At 39.3% G+C, this 12,703-nt stretch overlaps 1 protein-coding gene across 4 annotated transcripts in view; it reads right to left on the bottom strand.

Annotated features, from left to right (window-relative positions):
• Nucleotides 1–12,703, bottom strand: part of PAK3 (p21 (RAC1) activated kinase 3) — a gene marked incomplete at both ends in the record, with an annotated part of 87,303 nt that overhangs the window by 50,235 nt on the left and 24,365 nt on the right. For all 4 annotated transcript variants that reach the window (XM_082864936.1, XM_082864937.1, XM_082864938.1 and 1 more), the window contains 3 exons: nt 7–138; nt 9,503–9,540; nt 11,482–11,635. In XM_082864936.1, coding sequence (XP_082721062.1) covers nt 7–138; nt 9,503–9,540; nt 11,482–11,635 — 324 coding nt within the window. The remainder of the gene's footprint in view (nt 1–6; nt 139–9,502; nt 9,541–11,481; nt 11,636–12,703) is intronic.

Raw genomic sequence — 12,703 nt, 5'->3', positions numbered from 1 at the left:
ACTTACTGATTTTGTATGCTCTGGTCTTGGTGCAATGACTGGTGGAGGCTCATTGTCGTCTTCTTCTTCTTCCTCTTCTTCATCTTCTTCTTCAGACACAGGGGGAGCCAAAGGAGGCTCTGATGCTGTTTTTGTACTCTTACGGTAAAAACAAAGTTTAAAGACCAGACCTTAACTCCTCATTGTTTTTCTTCAGAAGTGAGAAAAGGGAGATAAAATATCTAAGCATGTAGGGATAGGAAGGAAGTTCATCTTTTACAAATGCGCAGAACCATCTACAATTTGGTGGCCAGAACCTGCCCACATTCAGAGATAAATTCAGGTCAGGATTTAAGCACCATGAAATTTTAAAAATTCCTTTTATTTTCCACTGAGCTCAAAAACAGTGAGCTATTCATTGAACATTTTCAAGTTCAGTGTTTTTGAAATCAATGAATATATTTTAAAAAGCAAATTAATTGCTATTAACGCCTTGAATTGGTACCGGGCAGATTGTCAATGTGTTGATTGACAGTTTGTCAACCAGCAAATGGCTATTTTGTGCCTAAAGATCAGCGCATGCATATGGCATAAATACAGCTCTGCAAATATTCACTAAGTACAAGCAAGCCCATAAATGTTTCTTTCCTGTTCAGCCTCCTGGAAAGAAGCACTCAGAGAATAACAGACATGAAGATTTAAGGAATGCTCATCTACATAAATAATTGTCAATCTCAACCAACAGGTAAATGATGATTTGCAATGAGAAAAATTTCAATAACACCAAAAATAATGACAGCAAGCACAGTATCTAGGGTTGGTTCTTGATCGTTCACATTAATGCAGGGGTAAAATGGTACCAAAGGTGGATTTTGACATAACTATGGCCATGGTACTCAAAGTGTGGTCCCCAGATCAGCGTCATTAGCATTATCAAGGAATTTGTTAGAAATGCAAATTCTTGGACTCTATCCAGACCTATGAATCAAATTCTGGGGGTGGGACCCAGCAATCTGTGCTATAACAAGCCTTCCAGATGATCCTGATGCTTGCTTAAGTTTAAAAATCACTGAACTATGATATAGGTCTTTGTTGTTCAGTATGATGGCTATTCAACACTCAAAATGTGGCTAGTCTGAGTTGAGATGTAAGGTGTAAGTGAAAAATACATACCAGATACTGAATACGTAATAAGAAAAAAATATAAAATATTTCCTTATTGCTTTTTATATGGAGTGTATGTTGAAATAAAAATATTTTAATATGTTGGGTTAAATAAAATATATTATTAAAATTAATTTCACCTATTTCTTTTTACTTTTAAAAATGAAAGTCAGAAAATTTAAAATTACACATATGGCTTTTATTACATTTCTGTTGGACAGCACTATTATAGATGGTTTTTGAGTTTTTGTTGTGTGTGTGTGCATGTGTGTGTGTACTTGTTTATTTTTTGTTTATGCCTTTGAGTACAATGGCTCAGGCTAAGCCTAAAAAGAATTTTCTTTCTTTCTTTCTTTCTGTCTTTCTTTCTTTCACATCTTTATTGGAGTATAATTGCTTTACAATGGTGTGTTAGTTTCTGCTTTATAACAAAGTGAATCAGCTATGCATATACATATAGCCCCATATCTCTTCCCTCTTGCATCTCCCTCCCTCCCACCCTCCCTATCCCACCCCTCTAGGTGGACACAAAGCACTGAGCTGATCTCCCTGTGCTATGCGGCTGCTTCCCACTAACTATCTATTTCACATTTGTTAGTGTATATGTGTCCATGCCACTCTCTCACTTCGTCCCAGCTTACCCTTCTCCCTCCCAGTGTCCTCAAGTCCATTCTCTACATCTGCATCTTTATTCCTGTCCTGCCCCTAGGTTCTTCAGAACCATTTTTTTCCTTAGATTCCTTATATGTGTGTTAGCATACGGTATTTGTTTTTCTCTCTCTGACTTACTTCACTCTGTATGACAGACCCTAGGTCCATCCACCTCACTACAAATAACTCAATTTCATTTCTTTTTATGGCTGAGTAATATTCCATTGTATATATGTGCCACATCTTCTTTACCCATTCATCTGTTGATGGACACTTAGGTTGCTTCCACGTCCTGGCTATTGTAAATAGAGATGCAATGAACATTTTGGTACATGACTCTTTTTGAATTATGGTTTTCTCAGGGTATATGCCCAGTAGTGGGATTGCTGGGTCATATGGTAGTTCTATTTGTAGTTTTTTAAGGAACCTCCATACTGTTCTCCATAGTGGCTGTATCAATTTACATTCCCACCAACAGTGCAAGAGGGTTCCCTTTTCTCCACACCCTCTCCAGCATTTATTGTTTCTAGATTTTTTGATGATGGCCATTCTGACTGGTGTGAGGTGATAGTCATTTCAGTTTTGATTTGCGCTTCTCTAATGATTAGTGATGTTGAGCATTCTTTTATGTGTTTGTTGGCAATCTGTACATCTTCTTTGGAGACTAGAAAGAATTTTCATTCCTCGAGGACAAAGTTCCTGAGGCAGATGCAGACAGCCTACTAATAGACTGTTACATCAAAGGACCTCAGTCTGTGATTTAAATTCACTGTGGATTTTCTATAATCGTGTATAAACCTACGGTGGTGTAATAGGTATAACCATATATCTTATTGGAGCCAGCAAGATTTACATACTGTGACAAGACAACTTAGAATTTATAAATTTGAAAGAATATTTGATTGCGTGATATATACGCTGAGTGGTTTATAGATTGAAGTTTATATGCTTATTTGATATTGTTTTTCTATTTTTTTTAATTTTTAGTTTATATTGGAGTAGAGTTGACTACAATGTTGTGTTAGTTTCAGGTGTACAGCATATTTATTCTTAATTTAGTCAAAACAGCTGGGCTATTACATTGGGTTGTGGCTGCGTGGATAGCAACATATATTAATGACGTTATATTTCTAGATAAAAAATCAGTTTCTTTTTGTGAAAGACTAATTCTTCAGGGCACCTCAGGGCACAGGGAGAAGTTGCCTTTGGATTAATGGTATTTGCTTCGATATTATTTTGTTCCAGAAACTTCTACTCTATCTTATGCCAGCTGGGATCCAGGATGCAACTAATCACTGTTCCTTGGTAGATGGGCAGAACCTGCATATAAATTGACTAGTTTCTATATGGCAAACAATGGTATTTTATTCATTAGGCAATATGAACCATGCCTAGGAATAATAAGCTTTACGTGTGCCTAAGAAAATATTTGAACTCAGAAATAAATCATCGGCTCCAAAATGCCACAAGAAAATGATAAAATTTGTCAGTTAATGTCTAATTAAATGTCTGTTAAGTATAATATATGTCAACTTAATTAATTAGTTCTTTAAATTTAGTATTTATAGAAATTTCATTATATTAAAAAACAAATTATAGGTTAGGCTGTTCTATTTAGCAACAATTCTTGAGTATTCACAATGATTTCTAAGAAGTTACACCTAACCATAAATTAAGTGCTACTTATGATCAAATAATCTCAAAATTAACATTTTAAAAATTACTTTTAAAATTTTATAGCAAAAATAAAAAGTGGGGTATAGAGGCCCTTTAATATACTTGATATATTTGATACAATGCATCACATGTCCTCCATAAGTGAGAGTGTATATACAGCCTATGAGGATCTAAAAGTGGCCCAACCCTTAAACTGGTACAAAGACCAACCAGTGCCTACTGGCCAAGAGGTAGCCTTGCACATTTCAGTTCTCGCTAATTTACTAGAGAAGATCCACCTGCAAAATTTCACGGACTGATTCTTAACAGTCATTACTATCCTCACTACCCTAATTTCATATGGGGGACATTCCAGTCTCTAAGGATGGACTAAGGGACTATTCGAAAACCTAAAGATTTTCATCCTTTGAGGGTTTACAGGGCAGGAAGAAGATACATGTCTGTTTATCTGGGACCAAACACTATGCTGCCATGTTGGTTGGTTGGAAAGAATGTGTGACCTTCAGTGGACATTATGTTTTGGATGTTGGTTGGGCCAGGGAGCATTAACTACCCAGCATTACACATAGATACCAGGCCTTGGTACTAAGAATTGAAATGAACATAATTTCTTGCTCCTGTGTATTTTTTCCACAGATTTTCCATCCCTGTGTAAATAACACTGGGGCTGGGCATACTTTCTTTTCCCTGTGTTAAACAATATCAAGATGGAGCATATTTTCCTGTTCTTATGTTACACAATACTGAGAACAAGCAAAAATAACTTAGCTTCTCACTTTAAGAAATACTTGTTCTTGGAAGATAAGACTGAACCAACTGAAGTAATTTACTTATTAAGAATAACAACAGTTTGCTCACCAAAACTCTATTCAAGACCCTCACTTTGCTGTATTCCCCAATCCAAAGTTACTTTATCAGAAACACTGCAGGATCCTAACTCTTTTCTTGTCTTGCGAGACCTGCTTCAAAATCACATAGCCGTGCTCCAAAACCCTATAGATATTCTCCCTTGACATCCCGTTTCTAAGACACTGGCAGTGCTCTTTCTTGCTCCTGTAAGTATAATAAACTTAGCTTTCCTTGATTAACAGCTTTTTTTTGATGGCCTTTGGGGGAGTCAAAGTTATAATGTTGCTACACTCTTCCTTCCGGGCTGAGGATTACTATGTCTAGTATGTCTAAACTTGTAAAAATAGAGACAGATGGATATCACGTAAGGAATTTTTTGTCTTTTTGAAATTAAGTATTTTTGACAGTCATTATGCCACACATTCAGTCGAGCTAGGCAGGTTATTCTTAACCTGATTGGGTCTTGGACTCAATTCCAATTCTATAGGGTTTGGCCTATCTCCCCAGAAAAATACAGGTAGACACATATTTTACATATAATTTCAAGAGTTCATATGTCTTCTGAAGCCCATTCATGGACTCTAAGTTGTAAACCCTGCTCTAGAGAATACACCAGCTAGTGGAACTACCTTAGGAAACTCTCCTTTCTTTGAGCTTAATTGTTAAAGGTCGAAGAAAGAAGAAGTAAGGACTTTGGAGACTTCAGATAATGCTAAGTGTGGCCTGAGAGCCCCTCTTGGTCGCTTGTTTACAATACAGATTTCAGGGCTCCATTCTACTCTGGGAATGGAGCCCTAGAATCTGCATTTTAACAGGCTATCCAGCCAATTCTAATGCATACTGAAATTTTTAAAAAGCACTAATGTAGATGAACAAAATAAGCCAGTACTGTAAATAAAAAAAGTGTCATCTGTCTCACGTATACCCAGTTTCTCTAGGCACAAATCACGGCATATTCATATTATTGCTGTTACCTTCCACTCAAAATACTAGCTCAGGATTCTCAATGCATTACTTCACTCTCGATAGTACAATAAATATACACAAATTTCAAAGTAGCCTCAAATTGAAGAGTAGATCCCTGAACAGTATTTAGCGTTTAATAACACTAACACCAAAGAAGCTATCATGAGTGGGCAGTGAAGCAGATTCGTATGACTATGAGAGGCATCGCTGAATTCATTATTAATTATATTGCCATTAGTTTAACACATTTAGTGAATATAACATTGTTTCTATTTTGATTCCCACCCAGGCTACTAGAAGATGCCAAAACTTGTGAGCAGTTCAGGCTATGTCGAGAAGGGGTAGTCAATCCCATTAAATCACATCCTGTAGGATAGCTAGGTCTACTGGGAGTGTTTCTAATGCAACAAAAGCACAAGCAGTGTGAAGTGCAATCTCCCCCTAGAACCATAAGGAGAACACAAGATGCAATTCCCCAAGTTACTGAGCCCCAGAGAAGTGACCCAACCTGACCTTAAGGGTCTAAATTCAGTTCATTCAATCAATAGAAACCCAGCCTTCCTCAAGTAGCCTAATCAATTAGTTCCATCTGGAAGTCTTGCTAAACCTTCGAACTCAAACTGTCCAATAGGAAACTCAGCGTCTTCTCCCAGAAATATGCATCTCCTGAAAGATAATACCCTCATCTTTTTGGCCACCCACATAGCATCCAAAGCCTGCAATCATCTCTGACCTCAACCTTTCCTCCAACATCTAATCAATAACCTAAACATCTTTGGAATTTAAATCTAATCTCCATTCCCACTGCCACTATCTCACGTAGGCCCTCATCACCTCTGGCCTTGGATGCTTGCGATATTTCCCCAGTCAGTCTCCCTGCATCCAGTCTTACCTTCTGTCCTTAATTCACTCTGGACATTTGCGATCAGATCACTCTTTTAAAGCATAAACTTTATTCGCCTAACTCTCCTGCCCCACAAAACTTCAAGGGCTTCCCACTGTACACTTACATAGGCCAGATTCCTTAGAATACCATTGAAGGGCTTCTATGATTTGGCTCCAACTTAACTTTCAAGGCTTAACTCCTATGATTCCTTTTCCTGCATCTCAGTCTTCATTCAAACCCATACCCCCTTGTCCCCTTGCTCTTTTCACTACCCTGCCCTTTATCATGCCTTCCCTTTGCTTAGAATGCCCTTCCTTAACTTCACAGATCCAAATCGCATCTGACCTTCAAGATCTAGTTCAAATTCCGCCTTTTCTATGAAGCATTTTCTAATTCAACAAATACATACCAAGTGCCTATTTTGTACTAGGCACTGAGCTTAAGCCCTTGAAGACGAGGGCCTGCTTCCTTTTCCCTCCCCAGCTAAAAGTAAGCTCCTTCCTTTGAATCCTCAGAGCACATGGACATATTTTATGGTACGTAACATGATCCATATGGTACTGTGCTTCTTTATGTTCCTACTTCTCTTCCCTTACCAGACTGAGCTCCAAATTTCCTAGTGCTTATAAGGAGGCACTTGATAAATACATGTTCAATAAGTGAATACCCAGTTGTTTTATCTCCAAACAGTGAGTTCATGAGTTTCCTTTTTCTGATCTGATGGAATATTTTGAACATTATGTAGATTTAGTTTTAATTCTGTAAGTAAGACCTTGCAAGGTCTTACTTACTCTGAAGCAAGCTAAAAACAAAAGCAAGCTTACTTACTCTGAAGCAAGCTAAAAACAGAAGGCCAATATCCTAGGAGCTATAAGGTGTTTACAAAAATGAAAACCAACATACAGACTATCCTAGCAGGTTGGTGTTTAAAATAACCGACTACCTGAAAAGATAACAACGATTTCTTTGTCAAGGTACTTATCTAGTATCTCACAATAATGACAGTAATTAAATCAAGGGAGGTAAGGTATGTGTTGCTCATGGAAGGTTGGTATTTTTGTCTTTCCCAGTTTGCTATTATCTCCCTTCACGTGCTGTTTTCAGTGAGGCCCAGGAAGCTGTCATGGCAAAGAAGCAAAAGGAGGGCAATGACCAGTGAGAAAAGAAGGGCGACATTCGGCTCTGTTCTGAGAATTCTGAACAAGGCACCAGTACCATGGCCTCAGACAAGTCTCACGCATGGAGAGAATGAGTTTTCGTCTTTGTTGCCATCTACAAATGGTAGCAATAGTAGCTTACATTTAATAAACACACAGTGTGTGCTAGGTAATTACTGAGTACATTATATGCATTAGCATATTCAGTATTCACACAAGTTTTAGGAGGTAGGTACTGTTATTATTCCCAGTTAAAGGCCGAGGAAAGAGAGGGTCACAGAAGCTGAGCCACTTTCTGAAAGTGGCTCAGCTTGTAAGTGGAGGAATAAGACTAAACACCTACGCCCAGAGCCTTTACTCTTGTAAGTTTTCTTTTTAGTTGTGGTAAAATGGACATAACATAAAGTTTACCATCTTAACCATTTGGAAGTGTCTAGTCCAGGAGTGTTACGTATATTCATATTGCTGTGCACCCATCCCTGCTATCCATCTCCAGAATTCTTTTCATCTTGCAAAACTAAAACTTTGCACCCATTAAACAACAACACCCCATTTCCACCTCACCCAGCAATCACTTTCTGTGTCTATGATATTGACTACTCTAGATACCTCATACAGGTAGGATCATACGGTATTTGTCTTTTTGTGACTGGATTATTTCACTTAGCATAATGTCTTAAAGGCTCAGCCATGCTGTAGCCTATGTAAGGATTTCCTTCCTTTTTAGGGCCGAATAATATTCCATTGTATGGATATACCACTTTTGTTTATTCGTTCATCTGTTGATGGACACTTGGGTTGCTTCCACCTTCTGGTTACTATGAGTAATACTGTTATGAATATGGGTGTTCAAATATCTGTTCAAGACCCTGCTTTCAGTTCTTCTGGGTATATATCCAGAAGTGCAACTGCTGGATCATGTGGTAATTCTCTTCTAAATTTTTGAGGCCCTGCCGTATTATCTCAGAGCCTTTAGTTTTTACCAGCAATGATTTATTGCTGTCACACTGGCTGCCCAGGGTGACATCAAGCAGGCCAGCATTTGTCCTCTATAAAAGGAAGAATCAGCTTGACTATCCATGACTCTGAATAAGCGGATAAGAGGAAACTTTCACTAATGCTAATTATTTCACTCCAAAGGAAGCAAATGAGGCAGGAGATAATTTCTATCAGGATATCAAAATGAAAATCATGTAAAGGGAAGCCTTGTCTAAGACTGTTTTCTGTGTAAGGGTATTCTTTCAGATACTATAGCACTTCCAAGGCCCTTGAGCTAGGTTGCTTATTTTCTAGTCTCTTCTCTGATAAAACTATCTATGTGACTTTGGGCAAAGTCTCACTTTGTTGGAACAGGTGACACCGAAAGATGTAGTGGTATGACATTAGACAAGTTATTTCACCTCTCTGAACCTCATCTGTAAAATGGAGACAATGATAAGACTTGCCTAATTGGGTTGTAGGAACGGTTAAGTGAATACAAAGTATTATTAGCCTAGTGCCTGGCACATTTGTTCAGTCAAGAGACGTTTCTATCATTATGATGATTATTTTCAAGATTCTATATGTAAAAGAAATAGAAACATTTGTCTATGTAAAGACTTATGCATGAATTTTCATAGTAGCTTTATTTATAAACGCCCCGAACTGTAAACAGTCTAGAAACCCTTCAATGGGTAAATTGTTAAATAGCAGTATAGCCATACCATGGAATACTACTTAGCAATAAAAAGGAACAAACTACTGATACAACAACTTGGATGAATCCTAAGAGCATTATGCTGAGAGAAAAGCCAATCCCCAAAGGACATATACTGTATTATTTCATTTACATTTGAAATGTCCAGCAAGACAAATCTATAAAAGCAGATTAGTGATAGCCTAGGGCTAGGGTGCGGTGGATGGGGGTTAACTCTAGGCAGACCTGGGAGATCTTGCTGGGGTGATGAAAGTGTTCTAAAACTAGATTGTGGTGATGGTAGCACAGGTGTATAAATTTACTAAAACTCACCAAACTGTACACTTAAAACTGGGTGAATTTTATGTATCTAAATTACACCTTTAAAATATTTTTAAAGGATTCTATGTGTATCTAAAAACAGGATCTGCACAATTGTATTCTGTTGGACCACTGGAAACACGGAGCATACAAAACTGTTTTCAATTTTTCACTTACCGAAGGATGGGCTGCTATATATCCATGTGCGCTTTTATCTGAAAAGTGAAGATAAAGATGTTACCTTTGTTTCATAAAGACTGCCTCATTTAGAGACCATGCTTAAAAAAACTGCATGTGTTTGACCAGAAGGAAATTTTCTGATTCAGTATTAAATAGATACTACGACAAATGACTAGTTTTTCTTAAAATAGCTCACACCCTTACATCATCACCATATTCTCGCCACCCCATTTTATAGATCTTAATGAAGGCCTCCAGTGAACCTCATCTATACTGAGGAGTGTTGAGATAACCTACTCCTGACTGGTATGACTTTACACGTCTATATCCAGAATTTCTCCTCGACTTCCTCCTTCCCTCTCCTCCTCCCTCCCTCATTTCCCTTCCTCCCTTCCACCCTTCCTTCCTTTCCCCTTCCCCTCCTAGGCTATTAGCCTCAACACGAGAGCATAAAGAAAACATATGGTGAGTTTCAGAATAGAGCAATAACTCAGATACTGTCGAGTTCTAACATAGTTTTTTCAGGATTTCATCTTTATAAACTGAGAGAATTTGACACATAAAAACAAAAGGGTTAAAAAGCAGTGGCAGGGCTTCCCTGGTGGCACAGTGGTTGAGAGTCCGCCTGCCGATGCAGGGGACGCGGGTTCGTGCCCCGGTCCGGGAAGATCCCACATGCCACGGAGCGGCTGGGCCCTTGAGCCATGGCCGCTGAGCCTGCGCGTCCGGAGCCTGTGCTCCGCAACTGGAGAGGCCACGACAGTGAGAGGCCCGCGTACCGCAAAAAAAAAAAAAAAAAAAAAAAAAAAAGCAGTGGCAACGTGGAATAAAGAACAAATTCTGAAAATGTGCCCTGTACTAAAACCAATGCCAAGAGGTAGGGGCTCTTTATAGCTGGAGCACTAATGATACTATTCTCTTCTTTCTTTCTTTCTTTTTTTTTTTTTTTCCCGGTACGCGGGCCTCTCACTGCTGTGGCCTCTCCCGTTGTGGAGCACAGGCTCCGGATGCGCAGGCTCAGTGGCCATGGCTCACGGGCCCAGCCGCTCCGCGGCATGTGGGATCTTCCCGGACCGGGGCACGAACCCGTGTCCCCTGCATCGGCAGGCGGACTCTCAACCACTGCGCCACCAGGGAAGCCCCCTCTTCTTTCTTTAGATGTAAAATAATAAATTGTTTTAGAGACAAAACCCAGATCATCATTTTCACAATGCAAAATAATTGCTTGGTATATTTTTTCAGTTGCTTACAGTGCAAATTTGGACATCAAACCTTCAAACAAAAGCTGGGTCTACAGGCTAGCAAATGAAGTCGAGATATGGCAGGAATGTGGCCATGTCAATCTCTTATAAATACCAAGACATGATTTCTTTTTTTAAGTCTGATTTTGCGGTCAGATCAAAATAACCCAGCAACCACAAAATTTGTGCTGTGTCACCATGGTGCATGCAATTCAGTGAATCTAAGGGATAAAATAAATTTCAAGAGACCAGGGTTTGATCCAGACACCTCTGACTTCCTAAACGCATGACAAGGCCTGATCCTAAGTGACTCAGTGTCTTCATGCCAGTGAAGAGACAAAACAACAATCGTGATTGCTGATTCAAACTGACAACTACTGCTTCACTGAACAATTTCCTTATTTGAGTTATAAAATCACCCAAGTACTGGAAATCTCCTAACATCAACTTCAACTTCCAACTCATCTTTTGGTTGATTTATGTTGAAGTCATTCAGAAAAGGAACTTGAACTGGCTTCGAATACCCTCCAGGCATTCCGTTCTAATCCTGAGGTTCTGAGATTGGAATTACTTCTTCCCTTTTTTTTTTCCGCTGCACCGCACAGCTTTTGGGATCTTGGTTCCCGATCAGGGATCAAACCCGGGCCCCCTGCCATGGAAGCGCAGAGTCCTAACCACTGGACCGCCAGGGAAGTCCCACTTCTTCACTTTTTGATATCCTAGATTTACTCTTACCTCCGGACGTAAAGCTCATGTACTTCTGGTTGTTGACTGTTTCTTTGGAATCATAGAATTTGAGAACGTCTAGAACGGCTTGGGGGTTCTTCTTCTGTTCCAGCTTTGTTATGTTGGAAGTTTGGAGTAATCGTGCCCATTGCTCAGGAATTCCCTGTGGACAACCAAAGGGAAAGAATGGAAGCTCAGAACATTCGGCAGCTGCATTTTCATGTTCCAGTAAAGTTCTTCACCAAGAAGCCCATGCTACCTGTAGGATTACACTTGGGAAACTGAAGTTACACTCTAGATTTAAAGTTAGTAACTTAATAATGCAATCATTCTCTTCTCTAATTAAAACACATAGGTAAAACTAAGATCCAACTTAAAAAGGGTGGGTGGGAGTATGACTGTGATAGAAAAAAAAAAGCGCATGAAAATCACCTCCATATTAACTCTGCTCATCCATGAAATGATGTTTACGGCTTAGCTTATTTTTTCTGGCGACTCAGGGCAGACATAGCAAGACTTCTCTAAATTAGTGCACAGCATAGTATAGTGCAGATCAATAGATTTTATATGACTGGAATAACAGAAGCTGTTTCTGGGCATGTTGCAATCAGAATATCTTTTAGAATAAAAGTAAAGCCTCACCCTTGGTCAGTTCATACTCTGTGGTTATCAAATGTAATTTTTTGGGGGGTCTAGAGCTTTAATATAAAGGGGGATTGAGAGGAGAAAAAAATAGAATCATGGACGAGCAATAACCACAGGGGTGCTAAATAGTAACATTTTCCCTGCAGCTTTCTCCTCTCCCCCCCCCCATCCCCTCCTCCCCACTTCGTTCATTGGCCGCATAGAACCTGGGGACAGTGGCAACCATGCCAAAGCCTTCTGAAAATTTGCAAGAATCTGAAGCGTTTAGAGCAGAGAGGAGGGAGTGTTTGGCCATCTAACCAAGGAGAATTGCAAAAATTACACAGAGAGGTTAGCTTTGTATTGAGCGTTCAGCACTCTTTCCTACACGTTCGGCCTACAGATGTCCCCATTTCATAATTAACCAACCTCCAAGAGAACTTGGAGCGAGAAACAGACACACTCTTCCTGAAGTGCATCTAGACACAATTTACGTGGCTTTGTCCTATGAAGTCTCGGCAAAACAATGTGTGACGTGGGCCTCCAGAGTTTGGGAATGACAACAAAAAAGTGAGATAAGCCAAGCAACAACTCTACTGCACACACA

Source organism: Leucopleurus acutus, assembly GCF_964270905.1.
Source record: "Leucopleurus acutus genome assembly, chromosome: X".
Lineage (NCBI taxonomy): Eukaryota > Metazoa > Chordata > Mammalia > Artiodactyla > Delphinidae > Leucopleurus > Leucopleurus acutus.
This window is presented reverse-complemented; position numbering and strand designations above follow the sequence as displayed.